The sequence below is a fragment of the Lodderomyces beijingensis genome, assembly GCF_963989305.1.
Source record: "Lodderomyces beijingensis strain CBS 14171 genome assembly, chromosome: 1".
NCBI lineage: Eukaryota > Fungi > Ascomycota > Pichiomycetes > Serinales > Debaryomycetaceae > Lodderomyces > Lodderomyces beijingensis.
The window spans coordinates 2,275,663-2,294,660 of record NC_089970.1 but is presented as its reverse complement, the minus strand read 5'-3'; the positions used below and the strand labels follow the sequence as shown (position 1 = coordinate 2,294,660).

General features: G+C 44.9%; 7 protein-coding genes across 7 annotated transcripts; 2 read left to right on the top strand and 5 right to left on the bottom strand. All coding sequences in view use genetic code 12, as the record gives it.

The window, feature by feature from the left end:
* Positions 1–74: 74 nt before the first annotated feature.
* Positions 75–473, bottom strand: LODBEIA_P09410 (uncharacterized protein; the record flags this gene model as incomplete). The annotated part of the gene is made up of 1 exon (XM_066976917.1): positions 75–473. One exon carries the CDS (start codon positions 471–473, stop codon positions 75–77), a length of 399 nt encoding a protein of 132 aa, XP_066827879.1.
* Positions 474–655: 182 nt separating this feature from the next.
* On the top strand, positions 656–2,344 carry LODBEIA_P09400 (uncharacterized protein; the record flags this gene model as incomplete). The annotated part of the gene is made up of 1 exon (XM_066976916.1): positions 656–2,344. One exon carries the CDS (start codon positions 656–658, stop codon positions 2,342–2,344), a length of 1,689 nt encoding a protein of 562 aa, XP_066827878.1.
* A 172-nt stretch (positions 2,345–2,516) lies between these two features.
* LODBEIA_P09390 (uncharacterized protein) lies at positions 2,517–3,230 on the bottom strand (the record flags this gene model as incomplete). Its single annotated transcript, XM_066976914.1, has 1 exon — positions 2,517–3,230. One exon carries the CDS (start codon positions 3,228–3,230, stop codon positions 2,517–2,519), a length of 714 nt encoding a protein of 237 aa, XP_066827877.1.
* A 383-nt stretch (positions 3,231–3,613) lies between these two features.
* Positions 3,614–7,861, top strand: LODBEIA_P09380 (uncharacterized protein; the record flags this gene model as incomplete). Its single annotated transcript, XM_066976913.1, has 1 exon — positions 3,614–7,861. The coding sequence occupies one exon, from the start codon at positions 3,614–3,616 to the stop codon at positions 7,859–7,861; it is 4,248 nt and encodes a 1,415-aa protein (XP_066827876.1).
* An 87-nt stretch (positions 7,862–7,948) lies between these two features.
* Positions 7,949–8,989, bottom strand: LODBEIA_P09370 (uncharacterized protein; the record flags this gene model as incomplete). Its single annotated transcript, XM_066976912.1, has 1 exon — positions 7,949–8,989. One exon carries the CDS (start codon positions 8,987–8,989, stop codon positions 7,949–7,951), a length of 1,041 nt encoding a protein of 346 aa, XP_066827875.1.
* Positions 8,990–9,276: 287 nt separating this feature from the next.
* LODBEIA_P09360 (uncharacterized protein) lies at positions 9,277–11,781 on the bottom strand (the record flags this gene model as incomplete). The annotated part of the gene is made up of 1 exon (XM_066976911.1): positions 9,277–11,781. One exon carries the CDS (start codon positions 11,779–11,781, stop codon positions 9,277–9,279), a length of 2,505 nt encoding a protein of 834 aa, XP_066827874.1.
* Positions 11,782–12,137: 356 nt separating this feature from the next.
* Positions 12,138–18,770, bottom strand: LODBEIA_P09350 (uncharacterized protein; the record flags this gene model as incomplete). The annotated part of the gene is made up of 1 exon (XM_066976910.1): positions 12,138–18,770. The coding sequence occupies one exon, from the start codon at positions 18,768–18,770 to the stop codon at positions 12,138–12,140; it is 6,633 nt and encodes a 2,210-aa protein (XP_066827873.1).
* Positions 18,771–18,998: the final 228 nt, after the last annotated feature.

Genomic DNA, 18,998 nt, shown 5'->3' with positions numbered 1-18,998 from the left:
TCATTCATTCATTCATTCACCCCTTCATTTAATTTATTTATTGGAATTTTTTTTTTGGATTGCCTTCTTTCTTTTCACCATCCCCATCCCTTTTGACCTTCTACTTTATCTGTTCTCTTTTTCCTGAAAAAGTCCTTTCTGCACTCTCTATATGCGTCAAAAAACTCCTGACACACATATTTATCCTCCTGGTTTCTGTAAAGACAGTCCATTGACGCCATCCGGCTCTCCTCGCATGGATCGTAAAACTTTGAAGGCCCTTTCATTGACCATCTGTACTTGTGGCGATGGCTGTTGGGATTGTCGGGGTAGAACTTGAAATTCTCCATACCGCCCTGGGTGAAATCGACTTTTGCCACGTCTTTCTCCACCTTGTCGGACTTTAAAGCCAGCAGAGGCGACAGAAACGCCTCTTTGCTCTTGTCCTGTGGCTCGCTTTTACTTGTTATTGCCAGTTGATCTTGCTCCAGCATATCGTTCAGGTGTGGTTTGTGAGTTTGATATATGTGTATGAAGTTGTGCCTGTGGACTTGTAAATTTTCCCGCACGAAGAGTTATCAATACGAGACTGTTGAAGATTTTCACTTGATCAAAAAATTGCATTCTGCTTGTTGATAGCATAAATTCACACAGATCAACAGCAGTAGCAGGAGAAATGGTTTTAGCAGACTTGGGGGAACGGCTCAGGGGGGCCCTCTCCTCGGTTGGAGGTGGGTCGGAAGATGAAATCCAACAGATGATCAAAGACATCTGCATGGCATTGTTGGAGTGTGACATCAACGTCAAGCTCGTTGCAAAATTGCGAGGCAACATCAGAGACAAGATAGACCAGGAAAATGTCGCCAAAGAAACGTCATCTCAGAACAAGAGAAAGAAGTTGCAGAAAATCGTGTTTGATGAGCTTTGCGCATTGGTTGACTCGCATGTCGAGCCACCTAAACCCAAGAAATTGTCATCTACAACCAAGACTATCAATGGGAAAAAAGTGCGAGTGGCCAAGGATTCCAGCCACATCATCATGTTTGTCGGTCTTCAGGGTGCAGGTAAGACCACTTCGTGTACCAAGTTGGCAGTGTACTACAAGAAGCGGGGGTTTAAAGTGGGGTTAGTGTGTGCTGATACTTTCAGAGCAGGAGCATTTGATCAATTGAAACAAAACGCCATCAAGGCAAACATCCCTTATTATGGTTCCTATTTGGAGCCAGATCCTGTCAAGATTGCCTACGAAGGCGTTCAGAAATTCAAGCTGGAAAAATTTGACATTATAATAGTCGATACATCGGGTAGGCACCGACAGGAAGAGCTGTTGTTTACAGAAATGGTTCAAATCAGTGACGCGGTCCAGCCGACGCAAACAATCATGGTCATGGATGGTTCGATCGGTCAAGCGGCCGAGTCTCAGGCTCGTGCGTTCAAAGAGAGTGCGGACTTTGGATCTATCATCTTGACCAAGATGGATGGCCACGCGAGAGGAGGTGGTGCCATATCGGCTGTGGCTGCAACAAAGACTCCAATTGTGTTTATTGGAACTGGTGAACATATCGGTGATTTGGAAGTTTTCAAACCTTCAACTTTTGTTTCCAAGCTATTGGGCATCGGAGACATTCAATCGCTTATTGAACATGTCCAGTCTCTTAACTTGCATCAGGACGAGGGCCACAAGAAGACCATTGAAAACATCAAGGAGGGGAAATTCACTTTGAAGGATTTTCAGAATCAGATGAACAACTTTATGAAAATGGGGCCGCTCACCAATATCGCCTCTATGATCCCCGGCTTATCCAACATAATGTCTCAAGTTGGTGAGGAGGAAACCTCGAAAAAGATTAGAAACATGATTTTCATTATGGATTCCATGACAACAAAAGAGTTGGAAAGTGACGGACGAATCTTCATCAAGGAACCCAGCAGAATCATACGAGTCGCGAGGGGCTCCGGGTGCAGTGCTGTGGAAGTCGAGATGATTTTGCAGCAGCATAGAATGATGTCAACGATGGCGAAATCGGCAATGGCCTCGCAGGGCCAACCTGGACAGCCTGGAGCATTGGGCGGTAGTGCCCAGATGCAAAGAATGATGCAACAAGCTCAATCGAATCCAAACTTTATGCAACAGGCCATGAGCATGCTTGGTGGTGGAGGACCAGGAGGACCTGGTGGGGGGCCTGGAGGCTTAGCGGGATTGATGAACGACCCAAATATGATGCAGCGTGCACAGGAGATGATGAGAAGCAACCCTCAAATGCTCCAGCAAGCGCAGCAGATGATGAAGAATCCAGGGATGATGCAAAGGATGATGCAGCAGTTTGGAGGCATGGGCGGAATGGGTGGCATGGGTGGCATGTAAGTTGAGGTCCGCTATTTAACACAATTCGTTTCGTGTATAGAGAGTGATCAGTAGAGATATTGACATATATATATTGTATCCTCGTTGTCAAACAGCAGCGGAAAGTACCAATATAATCAAAAAAAAAGAACAGCTGTTAAATCTCACGAATGTAAAAAGATTACAGCAGAAACTATCTATAGAACTCGGGTCTCGAGGTGTTCATTCCGTACTCGCTCAACGCATTGCTGAGATCCTCCATAGTCAAAACCACTTTCCCCTGTTGTTTCCCAGCAGTGGAGTGGGACTGCTGCGCCATTTGTTGATCTCCTGTGCTTTCAGAATTGTTGCTACTATTCCCCGCTAACGTCTGCTGAGTAGCATACTGCTGTCCCTGTAGTAGCTGTTTGGCTCGAACTTGAGGGTTCGATGAGTTGTACACCACGCTCGAGTTCCGTATCCTGCTGTATTCGTATGCATCCTGCGCAATGTCGCTGATGAACTTCTGAGTCGCCAACGCGATCAACCGCTTGATCTTGATGTCCGACGACTCGAAGCCGTTCTTTGCGAGGTAGTAGTCCGTCACTGCGTCGGGGATGATGGGTGCAAATTCATCGTCCATCATGTCCAACACTTCTTTAAGGGCCTTGTCCTTGCGAGTAAGTTCCGGCAAGTCTGGAATCAACGAGGATGCCGCCTGGGCGCTCGCAGCAGCAGCAGCGGATAGGTTCTGCTGTCTTTGCTTCAACTTCTCAGCTTTCGACTGCTTTTCCGGGTGGTCCCCAGACGCGGTTGTGTTTGCATTTGCTTTGGCCCTCTCTTGAGGGTCGACAATTATGTTGTCATCGATATCGTTAAACTCCTCGTCTACCAACTCGCCTTCTGGCACGATGTTTTCACTGCTCATGCTTGATTGGTCCCCAAGTGTGGGTGATGTATAAAGTCTGCTCCAAGTTCCCGATAAGCGTAAAGTAGAACGGAGGTATCAAGCTCACATCAATATCAAATGAAAAAGAATGAGGATTTTGGCGCACTGGTTTTCAAATTCTCTTGAAAGACCCAAAGGTACCAGAAAGCTATCAACAGTTACGGCTACAGCTACGGCAGAAGCGTGTTTGATCAAGACCAAGGTTCCTCGGTGTCGGTGCTACTAATATCTATTTCTTTCATTTTGTTTTCTTTTTGCATTTCTGTTTTTGCTCCATTCCATTCCATTCAATATCGAGTCAATCCAATTTGATTCAGTACCATATACTTCAGTACCATATACTTCAGTCACGATAGGCTTTAATGAATGGACGGGTTCTAGACCCAAATGAGTCGCCCACTTTTGGCAAGTCGTTGCTGCTCTGTGTCGATAATGGCATTGGAGCCATGTCATTATCGCCCAATGGAAGAGATGCCGTTCTTGCAGGCCGAATAGGTCTATATATAATCGATATGGACGATCCCTTCACTCCTCCGCGATGGCTTCAGCATTTGACGTCTTGGGAGGTTGCCGATGTACAATGGTCGCCGCACGCTTTCCAGAAGCCCTCCTGGTGCATTTCAACGTCTAACCAGAAAGCCCTTTTATGGGACTTGAGTCGACCGTCTCATAATGCCATTGCCAACATTCTTCATTCGCACACTAGAGCCATATCGGATATCAACTTCCACCCTTCAGATCCAGAAGTTCTCGCAACCTGTGCAATTGACACAATGGTGTTTACCTGGGACATGAGGACGCCGCGGAAACCGGTGACCAAATTTGCTGATTGGCGAGCGGGGGCCATCCAGGTCAAGTTCAATCACAAAAATGCCTACGAAGTTGCGCTGACCCACGATAATGTGCTATACGTGTGGGATATGAGGAGCGGGGCTCAGCCTTTGGTCAAGGTGGTGGATGCACACCAGGGCAAAATCAACGGCTTGGATTTCTCGCAAGGATTGAAGAACGTGATAACTTGCTCGAACGACTCGACTATCAAGTTTTGGGATTTAGAACTGAACAAACCCGTGCCGCATGCGAGCGACTTTGACTTTCAGCAATCTATTGACATAGCCGAATCCGAAAGCAAAGTAGAGCCTGGTGTGGTGATCAAGACCGATTACCCAATTTCACGTGCTCGGACTTTGCCATTTGGTTCTGACAGGGCTTGTGGCGTGATGCCTCTTCTCGGTGGCGATGACTCCATCCATATCATAAATTACGAAGATGCTTATCAAAAATATCTCGACACAGGGTCAACACAAACAATCTCGGGCGAACCTGCTTACTCGTTCAAGGGACACAATGGGCCTATCAAGGATTTCCTATGGCGAACGAAGCGTGAGAGTTATGAAGGATTTGGCTCAAAAAATGCGTGGAAGGAGTATCAATTGGTGACCTGGTCCAGCAAGGACGTCAACTTGAGGTTGTGGCCACACGAAGATGAAATCTACAAGCTGGTCAATTACAATCCGACTTTTTTTAGCTTCAAAAATGAGCTGGACTCAGAGGTTAGTGAAGTCAAGTCTCCTCAAGACCCCAAGGCATATCACTACCGGACTTATTGCTGCGAGCCGGAAGAGACAATAGAGGATTTGGCCAACAGAAAGGGAGGCGACGTTTTATCGGCGCTCACGCTTTTCCAAATATCTCTAAAACGGCGGCAGCCTAGATTTGTCAACCAGGTGGATCAATTAAACTGGATCTCGGGCGTTCGTATTGGGAACGGACCGGACCGCAAAAGCAGCTCTGCCAGTGTAGAAAATGTCGGGCCCTCGAACTTGGGAGAAGAGGTTAGTATGGTGGGACACAAGTTTCCCTTTATACGATTCGAAAAGATTTCAGTGTCCACAGGAGAACTAGTAATCAGCTTGAGGGGTCTTATTCCAGTCCAGGCCCGCACGCTGCCAAACGTCCGCAGTTCTGAAAACTTGAACGATTTGTTGAGCCCGACTGATGAAGACAATACAAAAGAAAAGAGCGTGATTAGCGAGAGCGTCGCCGATGGCAAAAGTCATTATACCGAAGCTAATGCAAGTAAATCCATTGATGAAAACTTGGAAGACCGTGAGCAACAGTTGATATTCATACGAGTTGCAATCAATTTCCCCAGAGCTTACCCTTATTTACAGGAAAACAACAATATGACCGAAGATCACTCAAAGCGACTGCGACTGCGACTGCGACTGCAACCGCAACTGCATAGGCAACTGCGAGAAAACTCTATACAATTTTCGATTGAAGAGACTCATGAGTTAGACAAGGAGACAAAGTTGATTATGGAACAACATTTGCGTGAAATTGCTCATTTTTTTGCAAACAGACACCACAGGTTCTGCTTGGAGCAGTGCTTGAGATACTTGATGGGGGAAAAGATTGACTTGAATGACCTGTTGATCGTTGAGAACCGACATGAAAGCGTCGACGAAGCGGACTTTGGAATCGAGGTTGGAAATGAAGGTTGGGTCGACGACTTGATACACCAACAGCCAGACTTTGATGTGAATGGATACTCATCTGGCGAAGAAGCAGATGCTGATCTTGAAGACTTGATGCCCAGTGCAGATGCAAAAGATGACATTTTTTTCGCCAATAGTCTAAGCCCCGGTGCCAGAGACGACAATCTCCAAGAAATTAGGGCTGTACAGCAACACGGATTTGACTCGACGCCATTACCCAAAGGATGCGGGGCGGTTTGGTCACCCAATGGTCATTTGGTTTGCTTTTTCATGCAAAAGACTACACGTACCACTAGGGCTGAAGCAAGTCTCAAGTCAGATGACACAAGTGTAAAAGCTTATGATCCACACTTGGCTGGCGATACTAGAGAGAGGAGGGTTGAAGTACTTGATGACGGTGACAGTTCTGATCTGGATGACTTCAATTCCAATGCGCTGGAAAGCACTTCATCTGAAGAAGACTTCCACGAGGATTATGCAAAGTTGTTAAAGACTGATGCCGCCAGTAGAGGACGGGTCACGGCTTTATTCAAGTCCAGTTTTGGACTTGGCGGCCGATTCATTGACCGCGACAGTAGCCACAAGTCATCATTACATCGTTTCGCCAGCAACAGTGCTGTTTCAAACAATCGGTCCTCGGTGAAGGATGACAAGAAGAAAGATTTCAAAACTGATGCTACGGGACCAAACGTTGTGAAAATTTACGATTTCAGTCAATTTTTACCCGAGCGAGTTGACTTGGCCAAGGAATACAGAGTCACGGGGGATACTTCGGCCAACCTTGCTGCTTTCAATGCCAAGGTTGCTGCTAAGTACGGCTTGAAAGGAATCAGTGATACATGGCGAGTACTAGAAGTCATTTTATCTGGTAATGTCACGTTATTACCCCTTTTGGGTTCCCAAAAAAATTCCTCCACAAAGCATGAAAGTCTTCTGATTTGGGGGGCGCATCCATTTGGGTATACTTGGCTCATACCTGAGATTTTTGAGTTTTATTGGAAAAGGGAAAACACGCAGATGCTCGCGGTGATGTCCTGTGTTGTCCAAGGTGCTGAAGAAGCCACCAGTCACCCACTGCATATTAGGGACCTTGCTCAATTTCACTTCCCTTTGCCAGACGCTGCAAACTTTCCTACCACTCGAGGACAAGAACGCCAAGTCGGATCTCGCGGGTCGTACTCAATCCCCTACAACGGTGGTAGCAAGACTGTACAAGACGATAACCAATTACTATTAATGCTATCCTCGTCATTCAACTTGCTAAAGGAATTGCCTGCAACGGCGACGTCTTATCCGCAGTCGCAAGTTTCCTCCTTGGACAATGGCGCCGAGACGAACGAGTCGCCAGAGCGATATAGCCATTATAAAAAGCTGAGGCCAGGCGCTTTGACATCCATGAGCTTGCACAATGGCTCCAACTCGTCGTTGACGGAGGCAAAGTACGACCCAAGGTATGATTCAAAATACGATCAAAAGTATGATCCAAAGTACGATCCAAAGACCCCCACTACCAGCAGGACCTTGAACTCCTTCTTCCAACCGAGCCAGAAAAGGCATCACCAAAATGCAATAAGAGCCAAAGTACTACAGCCATCGCCCGTGGTGACGGTGGAAATGAATGGAGATTTCGATATGGATATCGATCAGGAGTTGCAATCTGTGCCAGCTTTCTTAGACGACGACAAAATCAGTCTTATTCGGTTGCGCTATGCCGATACTCTTTACGATTGGAATCTTCCCATTCACCGGCTTGAGATATTAAACTTTAGCAGCACAAGCAAGAGTGAGCAATTAAAAACTTCTTCTTTTTCGATGCACAAGTGTCCAATTGGACTTCGCAAAAAGAACAGACAGTTGCCAAGTCAAATCTTTATCAACACTGTTTCCATGGTCATTTCCAATTCGCAAAATGCTTGGAATACAGACAAGAGACAAGCTATAAAATACTGCGTCTACTGTCAATTGGCAATAACTAAAAGCTTTACCTTGTGCAGCTCTTGTGAACATGGGCTCCACTCGCTGTGCGCCAAAGAGTGGTGGTCCGGCGAAGTTTTAGAGTGTCCGAGCGGTTGCGGGTGCACATGCGTGGACCATTCATTCTATCGCTAGTACAAACTCTACTAAGCACTTGTATTGTATTTAGCGTTAGTTTTATTATTACTTTCTTTTTTTAATTAGTAGTGCTACGGCGGAAGGCTACTTTTGTCTAGAGTTAGTGATCTGATGCTTTAGCTTTTCATCCCACTCCTTGCTGAGGTCCTCCAAGTATTTTGCAACGTCTTCCTTACCCGTGGTATCCACTTCCTCATATTTCAAATACTCCTTACCTGATCGGTTACAAGCCGACCCGACTTTCAAACTTTGCTTTGTTTTTCCCAAGGCAGCCGCGACGGGGGCGTTAGCGGCGATGTACCCCGAGATATTATGGTAAGGTGAACCCAACATTCTCGCAATGTAGAATAGCATGAGCATGCCGTAGTAAGTAAACGGATTCAAAAACTGAAAAAACGAAAAACTGGTGAAGATACCCGGGTGCACCAAATACTGGAGAATGCCATCCTCTTCCTTCAATCTCCTGTACGATGCAAAGTGGAGCAAGTCGACCAATCTCTTGGAACCCTCGTAGGACTCCGGCGATCTAAGCAACTGTAGATCATTGAAGGACAAGTATTTCGGATGCGACATCAACGAACTAATCCAGATGATCTTTCCACCCTTAGCTAGTAAGTGCTTGACCCGGTGTATGAGGTAATAAGGGCCAAACACATTGGCCTGGAACACCAACCCCAAATTGTCATTCGAGGCCACTCCTGTGCGCTGGAGTTTATAAGTTGGGTTCGTTACAGCGTCAACGGGGTTCTTCAAAACCTCCACCGTGGCACTATACCAGTCTATCCCATTGTAGACTCCCTGAGCGGCATTTATGAAGAGATAGTCAATGTGTTTGTATCTCTTGTCCAAGTCATAGTATGCGGAAAGAACCGACACCATGTCGGTGAAATCAACCAAGATGTAGTCAAATTCAAGGAGCTTGGTCTTCTCGGGGATATTGTTCTTCACATGGTTTTTGATTTCGCTGATCAGCTCCTTTGCTTTGGGCAATGTTCTCGAGGTTACTATAAGGGTGATTTCCTTGTCGTTTGGTAACTGCTCGAGTAATCGCACGGCAATGTTGAACCCGAGGTTCGAGGATGTCCCCGTTATCATCACCTTGACGGAGTCCTTGATGAGTGACATGATTGCAACTGTGGCTGGACACAAAGAAGACGAAGAACAAGACCAAGAAGAAGAAGTGGGAATGGGAAATGATGGTTGGTGTTGTGGTAAATGTCAGTGGTTGAAAAATTCACGTGTATCTCTCTATATATATTTTTTCATACTACGCGATCGTTTAACAAGCCAGCTTAGACGGTGTCGTAGATGTGCAAAGCAGGAAGAGAGGGAGTATGAATAAACTCACACATACGATAACGATTTCATTGCCGGCATGTATGCTATGAACGAGAGGGCGTGCCTCCAAGAGCTCACGGGAGCCATATGTCCTTCCACGACACTTTTTTTCTAACAGCATTGGAGAATCCTTCGTTATAGTTGACCCAGATTCTTTGCGTGGCCCCCTTTTTTTCCTTCGTTGTGTGTGGTTCACCATCAGCGGCAGCAGCAGCTTTAGACCCATCATCGTCGTATCTCTCTTTGAAAAAATACAGGTTTTGATTCTTTTTCACTGCTGCATCGTTTCCATCATCGACTTTTGCCTTCTTGTATTTACTTTTGTGCTCTGTCCCTGTCCCTGTCTCTATCTCGTCTGAATGTCGCTTTTTGGTCGATGTTGAACGATTGTCCAACTCCGCAGTTACAAGCGGAAACAAGTTTTGTCGTTTCAACTGGGTCTGCTTTTTGTCGATCGCCGCTGGCGTTTTGGCAAGCTCGCTTTCGTAAAGCGACAAGCCATCCCAATCTGGTGAAAATTTCAATTGGGTTTGGCCCGTCTCGACCTCGCGTTGAAACTCAAACCCAAGTTGCAAATCCGACGAAAGCTGGGTCACCTTATCCAACCACACAAGCTCATGCGCAGCCAAATTAGATTTAATCTTTGAGGTGAATGCAGGAGATAGTATCTTTGACGCAAAGGGCAAAAACATAGTAGCACAATGTTCGACGTTGCCTCCCCCGCCCAAGGCTAGTAAAGTTGACACGGGGAGATTCTGCATCACCGTCTTGACCACATGCTTGTGTTCTTTCAAAGCCTCAAAGGACTCGTAGGCCAAGTTTTTAGCATTGGGAACTAAGGTGTTCGTGTCGCCGCCGATCTTGTGCACCTTTATATCGCTAAACAACGACCACGATTTAAGAGCAAGCAAAGGGGCGTATTGACTGGAGTCCATGTGGGTATGATGAAGAAGTACATCGAAATGGTTCATCCAGTCACTAAACTCCGCCGGTCTGCTCAATGAGTTGTCCTGCAAATGCACCACATCCAAGTATCTGCCAAATATCCCATTCATGAGCTTGTCAAAAGAGTCGGAACTTCCCGTGACAGCCTTGCCGTTACCGTTCATGTACTTGTCCAAAAGCTTGATGAAATTGTCTTCTTTTTTCAACTGCGGATCTCGCCTGAAAATTTCATCCACCATTGAGAACCACGAGACATTCTTGTCGTGTAAAGCCGGGTTCGATTTTGGCACGTCGTTAAGACCAGGCTCGAGTCTGCGTCCGCTGAATTGCATCTGGTTGAGACAAGCTCGGATGTCTGCTTCGCAGTTTTCGCAAATATCGCCAACTTCTCGATAGTCCAACCCTAATTTTTCATTCTCATTGATCGTCATGAGGAAATCCTTGACACTCTTCATCGAGTTGCTGCTGATTTTGGCTCCCGTGGCCCGTTGAGCCGAGGTTGGTTTCCTAAAGTTGACAACTTCAGCCATCGCCCTAATTTTCTCCAAGGGGTTGGGACCAACACGCCCTGGTTGTCTAGAGTAGATATCATTGGCTATGCAAATGATGGGACGATTCAACATCTTGTCCTTCTTTTTATTTTTTGTGCTCTTGCTCTCCTTGGGATCGCTGTACTTTCGCTTGTTGTAAGCACGCTGGTCCGAGTTGATGATATCGGTCAATACTCTCACGATATCTCCGACATTTGCCATCGAGTCTAGCTCATCGATCAACAAGCAAGTAGGTTTGGTATTGTTTGAAACCGAATTCGAGGTTAAAGAGTTTGTTATTTTCAACTTTAGTGCATTCGCCGCGTTGGCATAGGCAGAATTGGAACTTGAGCCACCTCCAAGCTGCGCATGCGGTAGAGTGTCCATGCTATTAGCTGCATTCAATTCTTGCAAATCGTACCCCATCTGCCGGGCTAGAATGTGAGCAGCGACAGTTTTGCCTATCCCTGGAGGACCATGGATCAATAGAATCTTGCGTAGTGGTCGTCCCAACGTATCCACTCCCTCGGGTTTGCTGTTCTCGCCAAAGACAACGGCGGACCATTTGCTTAGCCATTTCATAACCAAGCGGTACTGCTTATCGTTACCTGCAGAGCAGAGCTGTAGAAAGTTATTGGGCCGGTACTTATCCGTCCACATTTGAGGCGCCGTTTCCAAGTTGACTATATTAGTTTCACGTTTTAGCTGTGCGTTATTTTCTTTGATTTTGATTCTGAGTTCTGCTTTGGAGCGAAGCGAGTCCATATCTAGTAGCGAGTACGTCTCAACATCGTTGTAGGACCTCGCTCTCGCCGTGCTTTTGGACCTTTCTCGAAGCGGGATGACTTGCTGGTTGAAAAGCTTTACTTTTTTGCAAGAAACAGAATCCGACCCTGGATCGGCATCACTGACTCTCAACGGAGATGACGGTATTCGAACTTCCGGTTCTTCCTCTTCTTTTGCTTCTTCGTCACCCTGGTCCAGTAGCTGATTCTCCTCTCGAAAAGTCACTCCTGCTTGAGTGTTTTGCAGCAGGAGTGACGGTGCTGCGAATAAAAACGATGCTCCAAGGTCTAGTGGAGCGTTTTCGCTCATCTCGGTCATTTCTGAGGGTTAAATCGATGTCGCCGTGTACCTTACCTTGAGCTTGGTTTCAACCAAAAAGCCGTAACCACCAGAACTACTATCCTTTCCACTCTGGTGTGGTTGATCAAGATCCAAATCGGAAAGGCTGCAATCAAGCTCCAAATTGTGCCCAACTGTGTGAAAATAAAAATTGTTATCCAGACGCGTCTTTGGATCCCAAAATCAAGAAGTTGCGAAAACATATAAAATAAGAACAGAAGATATGGCCTACACAAGCACGGACCACTACGATTCAAGAAGATAACCAGGAAAAGGCACAGAGGGCAAGACTCTATTGTTGTAATTCCACATGCACTCTGTACGAAAAAAAACACTCAATCGAAACTTTTCAATTCAATTTGCGGCAACTGATCAATATCATGCGAGCTCGACCTGTTGTTCATCTTGATGCTACTCTCAATCAAGCTCTTTTGTTCAGAGCTCAAGCTCTTATTGACAATCTCCTTGAAAACTTTGGTGTCCAATCTAACCAAATACATCAATTTGTCATGAAGATAGGTCTTGTCCAAGCCAGCGTCATTTTGAACCAATACGGGCAACAAGATCGAATAGAGAGCCTCTTGCTTGTCGGAATCACCGGCGATAGTCTTGGCAAACAACATCAAGATCTCGATTATAATTTTCGGATCCGTGTTTGCTCCTCCCTCTTTTTCTTCTTTATCTTCTTGTCCTTCCTTCTGCATCCCGCTTGCAATGTTGACTAAATGAGTAATGAGCTTCTTGACGACAAACAGACTAGCCCGGTCATTTTGCTGAACGAGCGATTTTATGCACTTGATGGCCAACGAAGCCGTCTCGGGTTTATCCAAGAGTGTAATCAAGGCATCGCTCAACTTGGTCGAGTCTGCCTCGTCCAATTCGAGACCGCCGGTTGTGACGAGAATCACTGAAGTGATAACTGTATAGGTCAACGAGGCGTCGACTTCATAGTAGTTGGTGACTATCAGATGAAAAACGGCAGTTGGTTCTGGTCCCAACTTTTTGGAGTCGGCAATGACCTGCTTCAAGTGGGGGATAATCACTGAGATCAAAAAGATTTTCTTGCTTTCGTAGATTTTTGCAAAAATATAAAGCAAACATGAGTAAAGGTCTGGCTTGACAAAGTCGGGTAAAAGGGCAATAATCTTGGTCAAGATCTCAAAGCATTTCTTTAAAACAATCAAATTGGATGCGCTCTCGGCATGCTTCATCAAGATGGTGTGGCTGGCATCATTGGAGTCAAAGTTTGACTTGATAAATGGTAGGATTCTAAACAACGGAAGCATGGTGACTCTCACAATTTCAAATAGCTTATCAAATCCCACTTCGATATTCGACTGGTGAGAGCAAACAAAAGTTTCGAAAGTGGCCTCCAAGGTGTCCAACAAAAGACATTGGACTTCGGTATTGTCATCAACCAACATCAATCTGTCAAACACGACAATAACCTCGCCGAAAAGCTGATCGTCGAATACCAATTCCACCAAACTTTCGTTTCTCATCAATTTCTGCACGCATTTCAATATCTGGGCAACGTTTTTGCCCTTGATCAAAGACTCCACACACTGACTAAACATTATGAAAAAGAAATTTTGCGTGTCCCCAGCTAATGCGTCGTCAATCATGCTGGAGTTTGCCTCGGACTCGGCGCTTAGCACGCTCACAAGATTGATCCAGTAATCAGCGTAAATGTCCAACTCTTTGCTCGTGGATTCGCTGTATTTTATGGTCGAAAACTCCCTCAAGGCTTGTATCCATAATGACGTTAGCAACAGCGAGTATTTTGCCAACACTTCCCTAAACTCTTTTTCCTCTGTGCCGTCTATATCTTGATACGACTGTATCTTGAGCACGGCCCAGCAATTGAGACTTGCCAATTGGATACTTTTCTTGCCAAACTCGGACATGTTTTCAAGAAAGTCAAACTTGACAAATTTGTTCGACGAGAGCTCCTCCAACAACTCAATCAACGTCTTGAGAATTCGCTTTTTCGAATAGTACTTGATTCTAGGCAAGTTCATAAAGTTTGAAGAAACTTTGACTGCGTGAACAATTATAGTATAGTCATTCCCTGGTGTGAAACAAGGAACGAGCGCACTAATGATTTGCGCCTGCTGTTGCTCCAAAATAGATCCCGATGGGTACAAGGGGTCTTCCAAGTCTCCAAAGAGCTCCAAGGCGGAGTTCAACAAGTCAAGTCCCCTCAACTTCAGTTCCGTTACTGACGAGGTGATTCCTAAAAATGAAAGCTTGACTATATCGGGGATCCTATTTTTCAACTTTTCAACCAACTCTGGATTCTGGTAGGCTAGTGATAACAAATGGTTCAAGGCTTCAAAGATAAATTGTTTGAATTTCCAAGATATTGGCTCATTTTTCTCAGCCACTGCGTCATCGTCCCCCACGATAACCTCGTTTTCATCATCCTTGAGATCAACCCCGCTGTTGACATTCTGTTTTTTTTGCCTCTGCAGCAAGGGCAAAAGCTTTTCCTGGTAGTTCAGCTCAAGGAAAGGACCAACAACTTTTTTCATGCTCGATTTGAACAAGGCATTCAATGTGTTGAACCAGTTCTTGTCCTGGTCTATTTCTATCCAGTGCATGATCAACCGCTCGAGCTCAGGGCACGGCATGATATTCATGGAAACCCAAAGCAAAAACTCCGTTTCGCTGGAAATGATCTTGGCGCCATAAATTTTCAATAGTTCGTAAAAGCACTCATAAGCGGCCGAGTACAAGTCGTAGCTCGCATTGAATGGGAATATCGAGTCACTGTTGAGCGACGTTGGCGAAACGCTTGTCACGGAAATTTTGAGATTCTTTGATATGATCAACCTCAAAAGGTCAGTGAAGAGTTCAACTTCTTCTTCTATCAAATTTGGATCAAAAATTATCAACTCTTTAAAAATGTTCATCAATTGCTTGTACACCTGCGCATAGTCAAACAATGTAACTGAACCAATCCCATGGCTCAAACATATAATCAAGTCTCGTAGCTGGAGTTTCAGGCGTTGGTTCCACTCCCGCAAAGAAGGTCCGAGCGACGTGACGAATAGTTTCAATAACTGTGCAATGCCGCCGACTGCACCATATCGAGTTCTCAAATTTACCAAAACTTTGCTATTCAAATCGTCATTGAAAGAGTTGTCCACAAAATTGCCAAAGATTTTGGACAACACCTCCGGGATCAACGAGAGCTTGTCGGCGTTTGTATCAAAAATCACAATGAACGACTTAAGTGTGTAATAGTACAATACTGGATTAGGATCGTTGATCAACTGTGATAACACGTTGAAAGTCTCTCCAAACCCAACTTTTGTGTGGTAGTAAATTTCCGACAATGCCAATATGAGAAACCCTCTTCTGTACGGGTCGTCACGAGTGACAATATCATTGACCAAATTGGTGATTTCGCCGTGGATCTGATCCTTGCTCATCAACAAGGCGCACAAGCCAATAGTCGAAGAGTTTAACATGATGAGTTGTCTATTTTCAACCTCAATCTTTTTGATGATTTCGCAAATCGTCGAAACAATATCCTTGTCAAATGTGGTTGAGTTCTCAACGGCATTTTGCGCAACCCCGTGTAATGCCACTGAAACATTGATTTGGATTGCTTTAAGCCGAAGAGCATCTATTGGGTGTGCAGTCAATGAGTTTCTGATTTGCTCCAACAATGAGAACTGTATCTTGGTCGTTAGGAAAGGGAACAGCAAGAAGAATAGCTGGATCGATGAATCGACTAATGAAGTCATCAATGCTGGTGAGCCTTGACTCATTGATGTTGAGTACGGCAGCAGCAGCAGCAGCAGCAGCAGCTGAGTGTGGAATCCATTGGGGTCGTTATTGATTGAAGAAGCTCTCGACGCATATGCCGTCTTATCAAAACCGTCAAACCAATAATGCGCAGGGTTCAGATCAAGTCGCAATTTTTTACCGCGTTCGGCCGCTCTGGTTTTAGCAATGGACCTGGACCCTTTAGCGGAAGAAACTTTGTCGTTGTCATGCGCATGTGTACCGCCAAACTTCAACAATAATGATTTTTCTTCAATACAGGCCCCCCTGTCATACGAGAGCAAACTCGTCACTCCAAATGCGTGATTATAATCCTCATCCAAGTAAAGTAGTTCATCCCCAATTTCTTCCAAGACCTTGGGCGATGTTTTGGCCTTTGACTTGACAAGTCTCTCTTGTCCAATTGAGCTATTTCTCGCAAACAAGCGGTGGTCGCTAAACATTTTAATTAAAAAAATCACCACATTAGAGTTGATTTCACTTTTCAACAAGACAGCCAATTGGGTGAAGCCTTGCAAAATCACCTTTTTGCAGTTAAAGATCAAGCTTATGAGGATGCTTTCGGCTGGCAACTGCTTGTTGGAAGAATAATTGGAGTACAAGATGTTACCAATCACATCAGGGTCAAAGCTTGAGTCGTTGAAGTTCGAGCCGTCGAGGGTAGTCACTGCACCTACAGCTTCGATATTACTTTCCAAATGGGATAGGTAATTGTATGATTTCGTGAGCAAAAATTGCATCTGCTTCAATGACTCTGGAGTAAGATCAACCGTCATAACGTAATTGAACAAGCAAGTGAGAGCAAACGTCCGCACTTTCAAGTTGCCAATTACATCGTTGATATGGGTTGAGCTTTTTTGATCGGTAGTGGTGGAATTGCTGATAAATTGCGACGTCAACAAGCTTTTCCAAAACACAAGAAGCTGCGATGAATTAAGCCTAACGTATTCGGAAAACTTGTAAATCGAGACTAGTGACGTGAGTATGATCCAGCAACTAGATGCTTCATTCGGGTTGTTGTTGTGCTTCAACGTTTGAGTGCAAAAAGTCAAAATCTTGACAATTACTGCATTTTGCAAAAGCGTAGGATCTGTTTGTTTCAAAATCGCCAGCAATGCCAATGAATAACTCACAAGTCGAACAGCCGGTATGCCACATATATTTTTTGTTTGTTCCTTGTTTGCCAGGTCCTGGTCCGTTTCCTTGTTCAATTGCTTTTGTGCCTGCTCCACCAATCTGAAAGTTGTGAGAATCAACTGGTTGATATTCGCTTGGTCATATTCGGCATATTTGAGCAAAGTCTCCAAAGCATAGTTTCTGGTATAAGCATTGTCATTCACAATCAACGCAAATAGCGAGTCTTGAAGGAGGGACGGACCAGAGGTGGCTGCATTTGCCGTTGCAAATTCGTCTTGAGTGGTGGAGCCACTTGACTTGTATACGTCATCATCAGTTGAAATGTGTTTTTCCGAGCTTTCAAATGCCAACCCTGTTGGTATCAAAATACGCGTCATGAGCAAGACAAGGTATGCCTGGTATGGGTTATTGTAGATGTTGATGTTGAAACTAGCCTGCTCTTTTCTTCTTGGATTTTTCAGGGCCTTGATTCCAAAGATGTTGGAGTCCCTCTTTCTTGACTTGGCGAGCAGTTTCGAATCGAGCATATCAATCGTCACGTCTCCCCCCGCATCCTTGTCAGTTGAGAATTTCGAAATCAAGAAACTTGAAAGCATGTCGTTCCCCGAGGTGCCGACTTCCTCCAAGATATACTCCACCAAGAACTTGAAATGCTCCACTGTCTTGATCCAATCGGTGTTTTGCACGTGCACATGCGCGTGCAGGTGCAGTTGCAGGTGAATCTGAAGTAAAAGGTTCCCTTGCAGGTCAGGTGCGTTCGACAGCAGCAGCAGACTGCTACTGCTGCTCATATCGCTGAATTTGAGAAGGATTAGATTAAGCAAATCAGTGAAATGAGATTGCAAATAGTCGGGATTTTGAAACTGTTCCATCTGCAAGTAAAAGACAATGGTGCTGATGACGCTTGACTGGAATAATTTGAGCTCCAAAGAACGGTTCAATGCCAATTCGCTGTCATGAGCCCAGATGGTATTGTTCTCCAGTCTGTTGTCGACTATAATCTCGCCGCCATCAGCAGAAACCATATTTGACAATTTTTTTTTGTCGTAGAAATTCGACTCTGGTAACGGGTACCCTCTGATCAAATAATCAAAAGGCTGGAAATCTCCCACGGGTATGAAATTCAAGAGCAAATTGGTAACAAGATCCACCATGGCAATGCGGATCTCGCGGTCTCTGTTGCCGAACCCATAATCAAACACAGCTTCATTCGACGATAATAGTGCTTGCTGAAACTGATACTGTTGGCTCATGACCGTCTCTGGTTTAAGCTTGGAGCTCGATGAGCCCGACTTGGACGAGGCAGCCAAGAGTGACTCATAGTGGCTGGAAACTGCCAATATCAACGAGTTTTTGAGAAAAAGCACATAGTTCTTTTTGATCAAAACAGTCGAGTTGGCCTTTTGGTTATCAATGTCAAAGCTAACGCGGTCTTGCGTTAGCAGCTTGGTAGCTATCTTTGCCAACTTGGTGTTTAGTTTCTCGTCTATATCTTGCTTTGTTGCATGTTTCGATACAACGTACAACAAGTATATGAGGTAGCCATCGACAGTGGGGTCCTTTTTGAGGATCTTGTAGATCTGGGATACACTGAAAGTGATCAACGAGCCCACTTTTGACGGGAAGTTGTCGAAAAGGTCAATCAATATTACAATGGCAATTTTCGAGCTTTGAGTCAATTTCCCTTGTTCGTCAAGCTGTAGATAGTTTAAAAGTTCATTTGTAATGTCGTATATCTTTGAAGGGAGGTGTCGAAGCACTGTAACCAAGTTTTTCGATAATAGCTTAAAGACATTGTACGATGCAACAGCTGGGGTCTCAGCGGGTGCTGCAGCTTCGCCTTTTTTCTTTTTGACGACTGGCCGTGGTTCTAGTTTCCGCTGCCTTTCAACTAGTTGGATTAGCTGGCTCAAGTAAACGTGGAAATCGGAATCTTGCACCACTTCTTTCCTTGCGAGATTTCTACTCATCTCAACGAGAAAGGTGAGTAGCTCGGCACTATCCATCCGCTTTACTATTTGATCAAATCCGTCCATTGTGCATTGACTACCTTGTGAACACTTTTGGTGGTGGGTTTTGGTTGTTCTTGTTCTTCTTGTTGGTGGAGGAAATCGAGTTTTGGAAAACAGAAAGTGAAAAATTAATCTACGTGTACATCAAGAACACCAACACCAACACCAAATACAGTGGTTACTCTTACAACAAACACTCACACACACTCTCTCTACATATATATATATAGACATATATGTTTACGTAGATAA